Source organism: Etheostoma spectabile, chromosome 16 (assembly GCF_008692095.1).
Source record: "Etheostoma spectabile isolate EspeVRDwgs_2016 chromosome 16, UIUC_Espe_1.0, whole genome shotgun sequence".
NCBI classification, from domain to species: Eukaryota; Metazoa; Chordata; class Actinopteri; order Perciformes; family Percidae; genus Etheostoma; species Etheostoma spectabile.
Window position 1 is genome coordinate 14,948,683 of NC_045748.1, and position 17,241 is coordinate 14,965,923.

The 17,241-nt window shown below is 40.5% G+C and overlaps 2 protein-coding genes across 3 annotated transcripts in view; both read right to left on the bottom strand.

Moving 5' to 3' along the window:
• On the bottom strand, nucleotides 1–6,268 carry LOC116704796 (urea transporter 1). 2 transcript variants are annotated; one of them, XM_032540429.1, is made up of 11 exons: nucleotides 5,827–6,268; nucleotides 3,459–3,605; nucleotides 3,102–3,218; nucleotides 2,475–2,664; nucleotides 2,145–2,273; nucleotides 1,600–1,729; nucleotides 1,452–1,520; nucleotides 1,179–1,326; nucleotides 878–1,012; nucleotides 747–796; nucleotides 1–634 (listed from the first exon to the last, which is right to left on the bottom strand). In XM_032540429.1, the coding sequence occupies exons 2-11, from the start codon at nucleotides 3,541–3,543 to the stop codon at nucleotides 368–370; spliced, it is 1,320 nt and encodes a 439-aa protein (XP_032396320.1). In that variant the 5' UTR covers nucleotides 3,544–3,605; nucleotides 5,827–6,268; the 3' UTR covers nucleotides 1–367. The 2 variants fall into 2 exon arrangements, with proteins under 2 accessions (XP_032396320.1, XP_032396321.1); XM_032540430.1 differs by lacking the exon at nucleotides 3,459–3,605.
• A 78-nt stretch (nucleotides 6,269–6,346) lies between these two features.
• Nucleotides 6,347–17,241, bottom strand: part of thbs4b (thrombospondin 4b) — a 16,144-nt gene continuing 5,249 nt past the window's right edge. The window contains exons 8-22 of the mRNA XM_032540418.1: nucleotides 16,248–16,385; nucleotides 15,547–15,624; nucleotides 15,284–15,436; nucleotides 15,041–15,145; nucleotides 14,838–14,945; nucleotides 14,029–14,188; nucleotides 12,527–12,645; nucleotides 11,780–11,832; nucleotides 11,472–11,665; nucleotides 9,980–10,158; nucleotides 8,360–8,408; nucleotides 8,075–8,271; nucleotides 7,768–7,940; nucleotides 7,377–7,516; nucleotides 6,347–7,124 (exon numbers count right to left, since the gene is read on the bottom strand). Coding sequence (XP_032396309.1) covers nucleotides 7,066–7,124; nucleotides 7,377–7,516; nucleotides 7,768–7,940; nucleotides 8,075–8,271; nucleotides 8,360–8,408; nucleotides 9,980–10,158; nucleotides 11,472–11,665; nucleotides 11,780–11,832; nucleotides 12,527–12,645; nucleotides 14,029–14,188; nucleotides 14,838–14,945; nucleotides 15,041–15,145; nucleotides 15,284–15,436; nucleotides 15,547–15,624; nucleotides 16,248–16,385 — 1,905 coding nt within the window. The 3' untranslated portion in view covers nucleotides 6,347–7,065. The remainder of the gene's footprint in view (nucleotides 7,125–7,376; nucleotides 7,517–7,767; nucleotides 7,941–8,074; nucleotides 8,272–8,359; nucleotides 8,409–9,979; nucleotides 10,159–11,471; nucleotides 11,666–11,779; nucleotides 11,833–12,526; nucleotides 12,646–14,028; nucleotides 14,189–14,837; nucleotides 14,946–15,040; nucleotides 15,146–15,283; nucleotides 15,437–15,546; nucleotides 15,625–16,247; nucleotides 16,386–17,241) is intronic.

Here is a 17,241-nt window from a genome sequence, read left to right on the forward strand (position 1 = left end):
TGAGGAACACAACAAGACTACATTTAATAGAATGTACATTTTTGCAGACAATACACATAATCACATTCCTACATTTAAATCTGCCCAGTATTTTTCCTCAGTATTATTAGATTACAACAGTGGTTCAATCTTTCCTTGGGAAGTGCTGCCCTCTGCTGTGAAGAATAACTATACTGCATAAGAACATGTTTGCCATTTAGAAAATATGTCTCACTACAATGCCAGCCATTTTATATAACAGATGATTATATAAGATGTATAGATTGTTATGTAAGAGAGAAAGTACCAAGACTGTATATCAACATACTATTCCAACAAATTCCACGATTGAAAATTTAATGTCAGGACTAAATAGCATCTCCTCTAATCACACAGGTTCACTGCCGTCCCTATCCACTGCCAACTGGACATTTGGCCGTCCATTCTCCTTCAGCATGGCCTCTTCTTGGCTGTTCCGCTGCTGACTGTGCTGAACCATCTCCAAGGCCTTTAATTGTCTCTGGTAGCGCCGGTTTTCCTCGGGGTAGGAGACAACAGATAGAGGCAGTCTGCAGATGGCTGGGATCTCAGAGGAAATGAGGAGGAAGATGAGAGACGACAGGCAGAAAGGCCATGTGCAGGCTGGTAATGCGAGCTGAAAGGAGATGTCAAATAGGAGAAACAAGCATGTCACTTGATTTGAGAGACATTTGGGTGTTTAGATAACGTTTATAAACTTTGACTCAGCAGGAACGTTTCTTACGTACCACAGACATCAGTTTGGAGATGGCTGCAGTCATGCATGTGCTGAAAAGTGCTGTAAAGAAACAATTTTAATGAGTATCATTTTCTGTGCTTCTACCTGAAAAAGAAAAGTGGTCGCATTTGTTGATCGTACCACATATCACAGCCAGCAGATGGGTTTGCCATGTTATGACATAGAAGACCCCTCCAATGGCAATGCATGATAGAGAGCTGTTATAGCCCCACAGCCCGGAGTAAATGTCCTTATGAGGAGCTGCAAGAGCAAATCCTGCCCCACACATCAGAGACAAGTTTAAAATCCACCATGAAATTCAGACACAGACCACACAGCATTATTTGTGAAAACATGCCATGGTTCATTTGCCATAATGGTGCCCTTTGGAGAGCCACTGTAGACATGCATATTTCTAAGCAAATGGCAGAGTCTTTTTTACCAGACAGCATGCCAGCAGCAGAGCCCCATATGGCATGAAAACAGATAGTTGGTGAGGAAAGCAGCAGGGCCAGAAGGATGAGACCTCCTGTCCAAGGATTGTCGCAGCCGTACACCTGGCCAACACCAACTGGCACGGACAGGAATATCTGCAAATGGAAAGCCTCCATTTATTTAAATTTTTAACAATTAAAAAAGGATGTGCAATATAGCCACTGTATTGATTCAGAGTGTGTGGAAAAGAGCTACTGGACCAGTAACATTCCTGTTCTACCTGAGAGATATTGAGGCTTTCCTTGGAGTCATTAGTAGGGTGCAGATGGTCATTTGGCAGGATATCTACCTGAAATTGCAGAAAAAAAGTACATTTTCATTTGAGCCTAAGCACTGTGTATGCTTTGTTTAGTAGGGCCTAACTCTACCTCTGGAAAGTAGGGGTGATTGGCTCCGGTAGCTGCAACATGTAGACACAGCAAAATATTAAAGGGCAAGGTGAATATCGGGAGGTCCCATTTGATGGCAACTGAGGACAAAGCACTGGAGACCACCGGGCTGTGAACAGAAGCAGGAAATGAATTACTGATTGGGGGAAAAGGCAGACTATAAAACGCTGACTTCATGATCCCGCCTTGATTTTTTATGTTTACCTTAAGCTAAATTTGAAATCACTTGTAGTGCTACATTATGTCTGATAAAATTTCAGAATGGCCATTTCAACTGAAAAAACAGTCTTTTTATCCAAAAAAATGTCTGGAATTTCAGAATTATTATTATTATTATTAGTAGTAGTAGTAGTAGCAAAAACAAACAACAAACTCATGGAGCAAAAAATTGCTAGAAATCACAGGCTGGTTTTGTTTATCTCTGTCTGAAATGAAGTACCCATTGTTTCAAAAATGACTAAGAATTTTAAGTGGTAAAATGTGTCCAATTAAATGAGTCAGATTTATAGTGAGAGAAAACTTACCACAACATTGACATGAAGATATTTGGCATTAACAGCCACCAGTACCAGCTTCCCTTGGCAGAGAAAACAGCCATCAGTATGCCGACCAAGGTTCCATTGTAGCCATGTAAACCCGCTGATATGGCTTCCCTGCGGAAAATGTGACAGATGCGCAAAACACACTTAAATAAGAAACACACTGTGCTGTTTTCACAGTGTGTTTCTTATTTAAAGCCAAATAAAGCGTAGCCCCAGGCAGTGGAAGAGACAGCGATAATGGCTAAATGGTAGGGGGAAATAGTTTTTTTTTCAAAGATGAAGTCGAATAAGGATAAGGAGATGCAATCTGACCTGTTTAGTCCCAGCAACATGGCGGACACAGTGGAGGCAAAGGTTCCCAGCAGACCATTCAGAGCCCGCCAAGGGTTCTGCAGGACGAGGCCGGCCATGATGAGGAGCCCACTGACAGGGTTGTTGACAAACATGACCTGGGCCACCCCTCGGAGAATCCAGTCCAGCAGTTGGATTACCACAGGCTGTTCTGTCATTGATGGATAGTGACCTTATTTTGTCATTGTCTACATTACAAAAAAGGCTTAAATTGAACCCCTATGAAATTCTATAATACGTTTGCTCACATTTATTAAGTCAAGATTAAAGCTTTAGTGCGTAACGTTTTCATATTAATGAACGTCTGTTACATTCAAGCCATTGCCAAATGAGGTGATCCAAAGCTAATTAAGACCATCAGCTACACACAACTCTGTAATTCTCAGTATGGGAATGTTGAGAAAATATAGTTGTCGGGCAACTTTTGCACAGGAGGGGTGGGGGTGGTGCGTGATCACGGAAGGCTTGTATCATGTGGCTGCAATGACAGTTTTGTCGTAATTGCTTCGAATTCATGGGGGATGACATAGACTACGCACTGTAGCTTTAACCGACATGATTTAGAAGATTAGGCAGCTCATCACCTACTTTTCACCCACTCTCTGCAGAGATGCATGTCCCCAGTGAACAGCCCAACAGCTCTGAAGAGAAAGGAGCGAGTTGGAGCTTCTTCATGTGAAGGCTGGTAGCTGTTGTCCATACTTGCTGTCATTAGAGTTCATCACAATTGTCATTTTAGCAGGGGTGGAAAAAAATGTTTGCATCTAACTTAAGCAGTGATCTAACGTGATTGCACCACCCGGCACACTGAGCAACACAAATCAAACACACCCATGTTTTTACCTCACCAACAGGTGCACACAGTATTTCAGCTAACATGCTAAATGCTAAGCTGCTCATAGTGGCTCCTCCAGCGGCCTTCTGCGTTCACTGAGGACCGTTTACCTTCAGTAAGGTGTGTGAGGCTTTTCCGCTGTTTGTGACCATAGTCTCCCTCACATTGTGACTGGAGAGCCTCATTCAGCTCCATGTTTTAAAACTTTGAGGAGCACAGTGGAACAGAGAGGCCGTGTGGACTGGATATATTGTTCTCTGAGGAATGAACAAGCAGAGAAGTTGAACCTGGATCAGATCTCGGAGGACTTTGTGGTGCTCAAGACTCACAGAGTGACAGTTAGACAGGTGAGTACAACAACACGCTCTTTATGATTTTTGTAAGTCAACGTTGTGTTCTATGTAAGTATGTATGTATGTATGTATGTATGTTGTGTGGATGTATACACTTAGTCTTGCTTTGCCAGACCCTCCTCCAACGCATTATGGAGGAGGGTCTGGCTACTCAACATAGCATTCATTGATGGGAGGAAAACGTGCTCTGGTTTACTGGCATTCTTTAAACCAATTACAATCGTTTTAGGCGGTGCTGAGCACCGGTGAAAAGCTCCTGCACCGCTGCAAAATAGGCTTGGAAGGAACTTGTTTTGGTGGAACATATGTACTGTACGTTTAAAAGTTGTTTTAGTTGTGCAACAGAAAGCTCAGAATTGATAGTCTAGCTAACTAGTTTCAGAGTGATAGAGAAATGCACAAACACAAAGGAAGCCTAAGGCAACGGATATCCGGTCTAAATGACTGAAATCTGGCGGATATTTTGATGTCAACAGAACAATTCCGTAAGTGGAACGTCTAGGATTTAGACTAGTATGCACCATAGACTATATTTACTATATTTAATATTAACAGTCCATGGTATGCATTGAACGTTGTCAAAAACTTTCTGCTTTTTGTTTGTGGCTTTTACCTTTTACATTAATCTAAGTTCATTTTTAGTTAATAGTAATTTTACCTATACTTAAGTCAATATTCCGTACATATACTCTTTTTCCATCCCTGCATTTTACTACAGTATATGAAATAGCAAATTGTACAAAACAGGTCTTGAGTAAACTGAAGTTTAGACCCTTATATTGTCAGGTATTGTCTTCCCTGCTATTCACAAACAGACAAGTTGTTGCCTCCCTGCAGACAAACTAAATGTGAACATGGCTTGCCACATTGTTTTCTATTTTTTTATTATCATTTTATTTTTTTGTAGTGATCAAAGCAGATTTCCAGAAGAGCTTCCCACTGTTACATCAACATCCCCAGTCACAGTTCTCTGCAGGAAAGACTGGGTGTGTTTATGTTGTCGAGTTAGCCGTAAACCTTTTGATCTCTCCACTTTGTAAGCCTCTTTTCTTCTATGCCACAACATTTCTTAAAAATCAACACATATGAAAGCGACTGAACTGCGGTAATTTTCGTGATTGAATGTGTGATCAAATATAAAACAATCAGTAACCTGTTATCTAACCATGTATGGGTCCTGATGTAGTTCAGACCATGATACTGTCACATTGTTAGAGCTTTACAAATCTTTATTTCTTGATTAGGGTTAGGTTTGGTTTTGTGTTGGTTCCTTTGTTTGAGCATTTTTGATAGTGCCCTCCAGCATTGCTTTTCCTCCCTCAGTACTGTAGATTGCTGCTGTGGCTTACTAACCATGTACCCACACTCAGAAACTCTTAAATATCAGGTTCTAGGTCTCTGCTTATTGAATAGGACAAACATAGTCTACTGTATATCCACTTCCACTTCCGGGATTGCTCCGTTGCCGACTGAAATTCCGCCGGATTTCACTCTTTTTGGCCGGATGTTACCTTCCGCTTTCTTTGTGTTGGAATTTTAAACTCTGGTTGATTTATGAGGACTATGGCAACTGCTCCTCAGGTCTCGAGACAGCTAGCTAGACCATTTGGCCAATCTGAGTTTTCTGTTGTACGACTAAAACAACCATTAAGTGTACACGTTCCACCAAAACAAATTTTCTTCCAGGGGACTATTTTGCAGCAGCACCATAGCGATTGTGATTGGTTTAAAGAAATACCAGTAAACCAGAGCATGTTTTTCTCTTTGTGGACTAGCCAGAACCTCCTCCACAGTGCTGTGGGGGAAGGTCTCCACAGCACTGCGAGACTGGATAAACAGAATGATGGCAGCACCTTATCTAATAGTCTGATTACATGTAAATTAAGTTTTACAAGGTCATTTCTGTGTTCAAAAATGATTCTCCAATATAAGATAAAACTGAGAAAATGCCAATCTTCATATTCAGTCAATTAACCAATAAATAATGAGCAGAGCCCAGGAATGCCCAGCCAAGTACATTTGATTATTTCTGATTAATACAATAGCACTTTATTTCTGTCTGTTCATTTACAGGTGAGTCATTTATCGTCTTATATAAAAGACATAAAAAGGATATTTTTCTTACCTCTCTGAATTGAAGACAAATCACAGCTTTGTTATTTAACAGCTAAGTTATCAAAGGCACACACACACACAAACACACACACACTGTGTAAATATAAAGGAATCTGCAGGAGTTTACATAGCTTCTTCTTGTCTATATTAGAGCCCAAAAGAACCTCATCCTTGTCTATTCTCCAAAAGGACCCCCTGTCTGGAGTAAAGACCAGCGTCTCTCTATTCATCTCCGCAGCTAATCGGGAATAAGAATGTTCCTATTAGGAAAGTATTTCCTGCTTCTGCAAAACAGTAGCCTTTGTTTCTAGAGTACCTCTGAGGGTGGAGGAGAATGTTCCAATCTCATGAGGAAGTTGGGGATTATTATAAAAGGTTGTTCGAGTGGTGTATTTGTGGCTTGTAGTCCAGCATGTGTGGTTATATGATGTCATATATTAATCTAATCTTCAAAACATGGACATTTTTTTGAAGAAAAATAAAAAAGGATCCTGATATTATCACATTTTCAATAAACATCAACAACAATATACTTTAAAGCCCTTTATTTTGACCAGGTTCTTGACTCGAAAGATATTACATGATCAAGAATTTAAAGACCAAATGATGGAAAGAGAAAACATGGTTACACCGAGCTTTAAGTTAATCTTCTACAGTACGTGAGTCGTACAAAACTTGGTATCCTCTCCACAAAAGGAGTAAAAATACCACGCTGATAGTTTAAAAAATACAACCGGTTTGTGATCATAATGAACGTCAGTATGAGGTTGATCCAGAGCGATAACTTTTATTGTAGTTGTTGTAACATGTTGTAATATGTTTATAATGCTACACATAAGCTAAAATCCTCTGTTTGGAGGCAAAATGCAGTTTTCATGATGATGTGCCCTTTATTTTGAAGATATATATAGGAACTGTATGGGAAAATGTCCATTATTCTATGGTTCTTTATTCTTGTGTCATGTCAAGTTGGATCATGTTCAGTGAAATCATCGTAACTTACAATATTCAGCATGAAAAGCTCAGCTGGAGTCTTTAAGAGATGATTAAATAAGAAGCCATGATTGGAAAAAGAAAACGGACGTGATAATATGCACATACAGTACGAGATTGTGGTCACATATGCACTGAAACTGTACACATCAATACACAGATAAACACGCACACACACACACACACACACACATACTCACACATTCACACACAGAGGCAGTCTTTAGAGATCTGGTGTCATATTTTTGTCTTGACTTTAGAGTGAGTCAACACCATGCTGAGTGCTGAACTCCTGGAAATCCTCTGGGATGGTGTCTGTGGAAGTGAGAAGTCAGGTATCATAAGACAAGCTCAGAATCTAAAAGCCAAGCGAGCCAAAACTAATACATAGCTAATAAAATCTAAGTAGTATTGCTGTCCCACTTTTCAGACACATGTTATGAGAAGATATGTAATAAAAACAAACAATGAAAAAAGAAAAGTGTTACCTTGCATGCCACTACAGCAATGAAAAATGGAAAAAAATAATAATAAATGTGGGGTTTTGATTAAGCGTTGCTTCCTTACCATTGCAGCGATATTTCAAATTGGACCAGATGATATTTTCTTGAGAGAAACAGAACACACCAAGTCGTCCTCCCCTCATTGTCGTGTCAATAGTTACACCAGAGTCTGCCACCAGCTCAGTTCCTTCATAAAACCGCGCCCTAAACAAAGCACAAGCAATGTTGTTTGGTCCACTCTTGACACTTTGGGAAGTACGCTTATTCACTGTCTTGCAAAGAGTACGATTAGAAGATTGATACCACTCCTAGTTTTGAGAGTGGTATTCATGTTCTCATCTCTCTGTCAGCAAGAAGACAAACAAATGTATTTCCCAAAATGTTGAACCATTCCTTTTTACAATGGAGAATCAAATCAATACGTAGATGAATTTTTAAAAGTAATTTCGTCGTACCTGATGTATCCAACTTGTGGACGGTGCTGCAGGTACCAACGGTAGGACACCTTGTCCTTCCAGCCTACATTTCTCGGGTCCTTCCACAGCAGACGCACCTGGTCGTTGGTGTCTCCCGTGTGCCACAGTGAGTTTCTCAAGTGCTCCCCGGGGCCCGATCTAGACTTCACAGCCTGATGAACAGTGACAAGTAACAGAGAAAAGTGAAGGACGGGGGAAGGCAGAAATGTGGAAAATATGTCCAGGGATAAAAAAAAAACAAGATGAATCTGCTGCTGGGGATTTGAGACATGAGTTGTGTTTTCACCTTAAGCTGGATGCCGGGCTCGGCCACAGCTCTGAAGGGTGTTGCCTGCCAGTAGGTCTGCTCAGTCTGCTTCCACATCACCACGTAGAAGGAGGACGAATCCTGGTAGCCAAAGATGAAGCCAGCGTAGTCATCGTCAGTCACTGTATTCACGTGAAATGTGCCCTCAAAGTCCACTCCGCTGAAAGCAGTGTAACCTGACAACAGAAAGTGTAATCAATAAATTATTTAGGTTCAGATTGAGTTTTAGTGACTTATATGTAACTGAGTGGAAATATTTCTTACCAACAGCCAGTCCTGGGTCACTGTTCATGGTCTGAACAATTTCCATTCCCTGTGCGAGAAAGAGAGCATGAGGAACCTTGCACTTTGATGCCCTCATAAGCTGATGAAGTGCAACTTAAATGCTTAGGTCTATCGCAATGTGTTTTGCATTCACTGTACATTTAGATTTGAACAATAGTTAAACTGATTTGCAAACAGTTGCTTATTTGCACATCCAACAGTTACAGAGCAACATTAACATTCATTTGGACTCTCTTTTAGACTTGGGTTTTTTTGGCGTCCTGAGGGAAATATCAGTCTCTTTCGCTGCTAAACGCTCCAATATGTTCACCAGCTATAGTTGCAAACTGTGTCTGCTTTTTGGTGATAAACAGGTATTGTCCAGTGAGTTTTTAGCAGAGGTGGGCCATCACGGCCAGCAAGGTCTTCTGCTGGCCAAGAGATTGTCAGAATCAGAAGATTATATATAAATATATTAAAATACTGTTTACATATTAATTTCATATGTATTTTACAAAGTCCATTCCCACGCGTACCGTAATGATGGTAATTTCATTGCTATTTTGTTTGTGCTGCTTCCCGTGCTTTTATCCAGTGAACCCCTCTGCACTTCAAGCAAATAGGGACAATGTTGTTGATTGTCATGTTCTTTAGCCAATCAAATCCCCATGTTGCCCTGTTGGGCGTATTCTTTGACAGACCAGAGCCTTGTAGTGACAGCCTTCCAGCTGGCCCAGCCACCTCCACCTCCGTTGGTATACGGTGGCCGAGAAGCTAAACTAGCATCACTTAACCGTAGCAGTAACGTTAGTTCAAGATCTTTTCGAGTTTTACATGTAAAGTTAATAAAAGAAAGGAAGATGTACTTTTTTCTTCAAATGATGAGCAACTTTTGGTAAGTTTAACAGATTTTTCTGACTAGCTAATAGCTATTAGCCTACTGTTTGCTTTAGCTTGTTGCTGCAGGTGTTAAAGGTGAGCGTGGCCGCTGTGCCTTGTTGTGTGCGTGGTGGCGTGTTCGTTGAGGCCATGCAGTAGCTTGGCTGGAATTTGTGTTATTTGTGTTATTTGTGTTTTTGATTGCTTTGTGGTCGTCGTGTGAGTCAATGTGACCGGTTGTTGGGGCTTGTTTTTGGTTATAACAGTAATTTTGACAATGTGATGCAGCATTCTGCCCTGCGTGAATGTGATGGTACCAGTCCCCGTGGAGGCCTAGTCGTGTCTCTACTATAATGTAGCCTATTGAAACTCTCTAGGTGATGAGCCTTGTGTTAACTCACATTATTCCACCCTGACCGTTATTTAAAGGTGTTTTAATTATCGTAGGATAGTAGCTAGGCTACTGAAGGCCCAACACGGCCCGCCACTCGGTTTTTTTTTTTTTTTTAAGAGCTTTCTTTGCTAAAAACAAATGCTATGAGAGCGGTGGAAGGGGACCAAAACAGTACCGTAAAGCTGAACAATAAGCTGAAACTACACGGAACTGCATATTTATTTATATGACGCCCCAAACATGTCGTCATTTGATCCGTTATTATAAAATTATTGATTATGGCTGCATACACTTTGAGCCACTGTAGTCTACGTGAGGAGGAAAGTTTCAGCACTCCGTAATTTCACCTGGTTCAAAACGACCCAGTTGGGGTCAATCTGGGCGTCGCCCTCAGGGTCCAGCACCACCGTTTGATAAGCCCTGAAGTCAGTCAAGGTAACCTCAGCATTCTCAGGACAGTTGTCGATCCTGTCAATCACTTTGTCCTGGTCAAAGTCAGACTCGCACAAGTCTCCAACTCCATCATCTGAGGGACAACAGAGCCGATTAAATTCAGAGTGAAAGCAAATGATTGTTTCATGATCAAGGTATAGGCTACAGCTGCAGACACTTGTTAACAGTTTGTGATTACACACACTGGCAAAGATTGTGTTGCGTCATCAGCTCCTTTCAATCCTTTTAAAACCATTGTGTTTCCTGCCTTGCCGCAATAAGTAGAGTTTTAGAATGGTTTTAACAAAAAGGACTGCAGAGCTGCAAGGCCTCAATACAAAACATCACATTCATTAGTTTAAAAAAGGTTTTTAAATAAAGTCCTTTTATTTAAGTGTCTATTCACATTTCAGCAAAAGAATCAGGTCGTATGTTGCATTTGTTGAAGTTCACCTAGTCTGCACCCTGCTGTGCGAGTGTGCTTTCAGAATTAGTAATGCTGTTTTATTATTTTATGTGCTTAAAAGTGATATGCTGTGTAGTTATTCTAGAACAAGGGTTGCTTAAAGTCTGAGACCGTGGGCCACCCCTTAAACAAAGCTTGGAAAAACACACATTTAGGCTATTCTATGTGATCATCTTTTGATAACTAATGTAGGCCTAATCATTTTTCACTTTCATTCACTGAGCCTCCACTGAAACAGTTTGCAGCCGCCCTGGGGAGGCCCGTCTTCCACTTTGAAAAGCTCTCCTCTAGCACAGTCAGTGGCGGTTGTGTCTTAGTAGTGTGTGGTTCTGAATCTTGATACACTATTAAGACTGTGAATGTGCTACAGCTACAACATCAAAAAAGGTCCCAGACTTGGTGGTTCTAAAAGCTTCATTCTGTGCTATTGATGCTCATTTTGGCAAAGGCCGGAATGTCTCGTGCGCATCTTGATTACGTAATGTTTAAACTTCAAAGCAGGTGAATGAACTTTTTGGGTTTTGGTTTATTCCAATGTGTTGGCTCCACTTTATCACTTAACTCCCTGACTGCCAACAAAAACTGCTTTGCCCCTCTTGATTTGAATTGACACTCCACTCCCATTGACTCCAGAGCCCTTTTTTTTTTTACACAAGTGGTCACAAGTCCCAAATGGGTGCAGGCTTTTACCCAACACAATTTCCACTTAATGTGCTCAGGTTTATTTTTGTTTGATCTGCGTGGGTGTGCAAACTGGGGCCCATAATTGCACGTAAAGGTAAGTCAGGACCAGTTCAGGGAGAATATGGATGTGGACATAAAATTACAGTATAAACTTTTATCTCTGATCACCAGGTTGGTTTTCAGCCAAATATATCAACAATTTTATCTGAACAATTTCTGTAAACTGCTATTGCTATGCTTTTAAGACTAGCACTCACCATTGTCGTCAATCTGGTCAGGGTTTGGTACCAGCCGACAGTTGTCTGGTCCCGGTGGTATGGTGTCGGGGATCCCATCGTTGTCGTCGTCATCGTCACATTCGTCACCCTGCCCGTCTTTGTCCGTGTCCAGCTGGGAGCTATTTATCACGAACGGGCAATTATCCTTGGTGTCCTGGTGACCGTCGCCATCACTGCAGAGGAAGTGACACAATCACATGAATAAAAGCTGTAATACTAGCAGCAGTAGAACAAAACCTATTCCGATATCTGCAAGAACCCAACATAGAGACTGACGATATTATTACCTGTCTTGATTTGTGTCACAGGAGTCTCCAACCAGGTCATTGTCAATATCAGACTGAAACAAGAGCAGAGAGTTCACGAAAAGCACAGAAGCACTCAAATCCTTTACTTTAGTTAGAGTACCAATACAATAATGTACAAATACTCCATTACAAGTACAAGGTCTCTGCTTTTTCTTGCATTAAAGTAGTGTGTGTGTGTGTGTGTGTGTGTGTGTGTTGTGTGGTGTGTGTGTGTGTGTGTGGGTGTTGTGTGTGTGTGTGTGTGTGTGTTGTGTGTGTGTGTGTGGTGTGGTGTGTGTGTGTGTGTGTGTGTGGGTGTGTGTGTGTTGTGTGTGTGTGTGTGTGTGTGTGTGTGTGTGTGTGTGTGTGTGTGTTGTGTGTGTGTGTGTTGTGTGTGTGTGTATCTTGTTCCACATTAAAATGGCCCCTGTGACTTATAAATAAGTACATGACATTATTTGATTGTTAATACTTAACCACTGGTTTAATATTTAACAATGAGTTGTATTTTATAAGCTTTTATCTTTATGTAAAATCTTAATCTCAAAAGTAATTTAGTAGCTGTCAGATAAATGTGGTGGAGTAAAAAGTACAACATTTCACTCTGAAATGTAGGGGATTGGAAGTATAAGTTAGCATAAAATGGTAAGGTACAAGTACCCTGAAATTGTACAGTACTGGAGTAAATGTACACAGTTAATTTCCACCACAGGTATCCATCCATCCATCCATCTGGCTCTGACTGACCTGGTTTGGGTTGGGGATGTCGGGGCAGCTGTCACAGGCGTCTCCCACTCCGTCTCCGTCCCGGTCCAGCTGGTCTCTGTTTTGGACAAGCTGGCAGTTGTCCAGAAAGTTCTTCAGGCCTGCTCACCATTCAACAAGAGGAGACGGTTAGTGTTATTTAGCAGTCAGTCTGACTCCTTCTCAGCAGTGAATATAGATTATTGTCATGGATGATATATTCAGAGGTGGCAGGTACAACTAGAGAATATTTACTGTTGTAAAATAAATACTGTTTTCATCATTCACTTATTTTGGTCTTTGGCTCTTACAAAAGATATAAGTAAATTCTTATGACTACAAAGTCTTCTTTCAAATTAGAGCTGCAACAATTAGTCGATTGACACAATATTATCCTGCAACAATTGTGATGATTAATTGTAATCCTTTTACCACCAAAAATGCCCCAAGAAGTCTTTAGTTCCATCTTCTTAATTTCGGGGATTTGCTGAATTTCTTTCTCTTACGTGGTAGTAAATTGAATATCTTTGGGCTTTTGGACAAAAGTTTGGACAAAACAAGCTATTTGAAGAGTCACCTTGGGCTCTTGAAAGTCTTTCAATATGTTTTGTTATTTTATCGACCAGTTGATTTACGGAGAAAATAATCAGCTGATTGTTTATAATAAAAATAATTGTTAGCTGCTGCCCTATTACAAAACAAGCCATGTTAATGCCTAGGGAAATCACTATTCTATTGTTGTCACAAAAATGCAGTGGTGATTACACAGATACAATCATGGGATGTTTACTTTATTGATTTGATGTATTTTAATTGAGTTTTGCTCTCCAAATTCAATCAAAGGGATTACAGTAAGCAAGATACTTTGTAATTTTCTTGACAAACACTCTTACACTGAGTGAAGGCAATCAGGGAATTTTCATTTGATTATTGAATGCATAGAAAAATTGAGACATTACATCTATTCTACTTTGTGAAAACTGAATAATCAATTGGCATGTTATTTGTTCCACCACTAGGTTGCACTGTTGCATTGCCTATGCCCGTGAACACTCGTTTGTGTTCAGATGCTATTTTTTTATTCATCGCAAGGAGGCAGCAGCAACCCCACAAATGCATAAAGGTCAAGCAGAAGCGATAGAGGAAAATCTATTTTCTCTCCTGTGGCGTTTTTTGAGGTGTAATCATGCTGGTGAAGGATCAAAGCTTGTGTTCGCTCAGGGGTCAGACTGCTTTTGGCCTTGACTTATTTCTTTTTTTTTTTGCAGTGCTATTTCTTACGCCTCAGCTTGCTTATGAAAGCATCCATACTACTACACAGTGATATATTTCTATAACAGGATTTAGAGAGATGTGTGTACTGTGAAATCTGTCTGTAATTTAATGTAAAAGAAGGATGGAAATGGAAAGAAGAGATCAGAGTAATACATCCTAGCTGTGAGGGCCTTCAGTGCTGGTTATATAAGCATGAGCATCAGTGTTGGTGATGACATTTGTCTCCATACCGTCTCCATCCATGTCGTCATCACAGGCGTCCCCTTTGCCGTCGCTGTCGGTGTCCTTCTGGTCAGGGTTCTCCACAGTGCGACAGTTATCACAGGCGTCACCGTGGCTGTCCTTATCACTGTTCCTCTGGTCCACGTTGGCCTTCAACCAGCAGTTGTCCTGAGACAGACAGAGAACAAAAAGGTCTCATTCACTGCAGCTGTGTTTCTGCAAGTGTATTTGTTTCCCATGAACAAGCGTGTGTGTATTTTGTTATGTATGCGTTAAAAGATATACAGTAAGGTGTTAATTAGTGAACTTTAGATGTGCTGGTAGCCAGATTTTGTTACCTTTGGACCGAGCCAGACTAGCTGTTTTCTTCTGTTTCCAGTTTTTATGCTAAGCTAAGTTAACAGCTGTTGGCTGTAGCTTTTTGAGTGGTAGCGATCTTATTATAAAAGTTCTAGCAAGAAAGCAAATTTCCCAAAATGTCGAACTATTATTTTAAGCCAAGCAAAATTGCCCACAATTCTGATTCCAGTTTCTTCGTAATTGTAATAATATGCTGCTTTTTTGTCTTAAATGGTTGTATATTATTTTCATTTTTAGACTGGTGGTTGGGCAAAACAAGCATTTTAAAGACATCAACTGGGGTTTAAGGAGCCGTGATGTGCATGTTTCACTAGTTTTTCATACTACTTTTTTAGACTAAATGGTTAATCGATTCATCTAGAAATGACATCTATCTAGAAAAACTGATTAATCAATGATGAAAAATCACCAGTTGCTGCCGTTGTGTGCTTGCATGCTCTAAAACATGTCCACCAACCTGTTCGTTTAGTATACCGTCACCGTCTGCATCGTCATCACAGGCGTCTCCCTGACCATCCCTGTCGGAATCCTCTTGACCGGAGTTAGGAACGAAGATGCAGTTATCCTGTGAAGAGATGTTACAGTAAAGGAGTTTAAAAAAAGGCCCGCCTATCACAGCAAAGTTTCATATGCTGACAATTTAATTTGCACTTGAGTTACCTTTTTACAGCTCGAATCTTTGCATTTGAGTTTGTCATCTGGGTATCCGTCAATGTCGGTATCCTTCCCACACAAGTATCCGTTACCAGCCCAGCCAATTCCACACTGACAAGGCAAAGGAAACTCAGACAGCATATACGTGCGTGTGCGTGTGCGTGTGCGTGTGCGTGTGCGTGTGCGTGTGCGTGTGCGTGTGTGTGTTTGTGTGTGTGTGTGTGAGAGTCAGTGTGTCTGAAATCCTACCTGACAATGGATTGACCCGTCCCTCTCTGCTATACACTGGGCGTTGATATCGCAGGGGTTGGTCAGGCTATTGCCGCAGCTGATCTCTGGCTTACAGCCTTTGACCGGATCTCCTGTGAAACCTGACTTACAGCTTCCGCAGTAGAAAGAGCCCTGTGCAGGAATAAGGACATCTGGTTTTGTTGGACAGCCACACAAATGAAATACCTGTCCTACATGAGCCATCTGTGTAGTGTTCCGATAATATTCTACAGTGGTCTTACCACAGAGTTATGACATATTGAGTTTGCAGTGCAGCCTCCATTGTTGGGTCCTTTGCATTCGTCAATGTCGTCACAGACCTGTGTTGATAAATGGAAGATGTGAAGTGATCCAAAGTTTTGTTTTTACAACAACTGACCTTTTTAATCACATTGTTTTCTGATTTTTAAAGTTCCAATAACTATTACTGTATGAGTACACAATGACAAGCAGTGGAAAGTACATTCACTTTAAATATTGTTCTTTTGTACATTTTTTAGGTACTTTTTCTTTACTTCACATACTGTAAGTATGTATAATCTGCTACTACATTTACATAAGAAGCTTTTTTAGGTTGTTTTATGATATCAGTTTTGATCATCAGATGGAAAACACAATGGATCCCCAAACTACAATTCTTGTCCTCAGCATTTTTATAATTTTACATACACTAAGTATTTTATAGCAACAACTATACTTTTGTCTTCGCATAGGTGACCAGTTACAAATAAATCAATCCCATACAGTATGTACTATATTATTACACCATGATTTGAGTGATCTAAAATGTTACCCTGTATTATCTTGTAGCACAACTACGTGGGAAATCCTTTTTATAATGAAGTTTTATCTTATTTGATCTATACTGTAATTTCCATGTGTCCCTTTTTTTTTATAGTCTTATTTTGTCTTTATGTACTCCATATTTTAGCCATTCTTTTACCTGTTTGTTGGTCTGGGCGAACAAAATGCCCACACCCTCCACTGTTAGGCCGGTGTAGCCCAGTGGACAGGCGTCACAGCGGAAACCTGGGGCAGTGTTTACACACTTCACTCCAGGGAAACAGGGGTTAAACTGGCACTGCAGGAAGGAAGGAAGACATGAGCTCTGTTGAAACTAAAAAATATATATGGTTCTCACAGGGTTTCTCCCCACAATATTTTAGGTTGGATGACACTTTTACTTATACAAAAAAGAGAATGCTGACGTGGCCAGTCCATGAAAAAAGGGGTTAGAACACACACACACACACACAGACAGACAGACAGACAGACAGACAGACAGACAGACAGACAGACTTCTTCTAAACAAGGGTGCACTTGTGGAATACCTGCAGAACAGGGATATGTAAGTAGTTCTTTTGTAGATTATGATGATCTAGTGTGTGTTGTAACAGTCTTTTGCCATTGAGAACGAGCTAGCATGCTAGCGATAGCATGCTACGGTTAGCCACCTTGTCTCGGCTAGTTATGTAGAAAGCTGTAGAGGTTTTGAACAGCTCACCCGGAGACTGAAGATGGAGGACATTCAGAAATCGTATCTTACTCAAAACAGCATGGATAGTTTTTTTTCTGAACTGGTATGCATGTGAAAGCACCAGAGACACAAAATAACACCCCATATCCCAGAAAAAAGTGATGTTTCATAATATAGGGAACTTTAAAGGCATGGCCTTGGCGGAGGTTTGCGCTGAGTTCCTTTCTAGTTCCCAATGTTTTTCATCTGGATCCAAAACCAGAATAAGAATCTTCTGATCTGTTATCATTTGGAAATATATACTCAACATATGATTTTGTTTGTCTGTATAAGCCAGCATTACCTATCTTAAATTAACTGTAACTATAATCTTAACCATAAACCTGACGTATAGCCTGAAAAAACAAGAAATGAGGTTACAAGAGTAGAAGTAAAGACAAAGACACACACACACACACAC

Bases quoted from the DNA above. Each gene is read 5' to 3' on its own strand.
- LOC116704796 (XM_032540429.1), bottom strand. From the start codon at position 3,543: ATGGAGCTGAATGAGGCTCTCCAGTCACAATGTGAGGGAGACTATGGT. The intron at 1,730-2,144 runs GTAAGTTTTCTC...TTCTGTTCACAG, and splicing joins ATCTTCATGTCAATGTTGTG to CCCGGTGGTCTCCAGTGCTT. The intron at 1,521-1,599 runs GTAGAGTTAGGC...CTGCAATTTCAG, and splicing joins ATCACCCCTACTTTCCAGAG to GTAGATATCCTGCCAAATGA.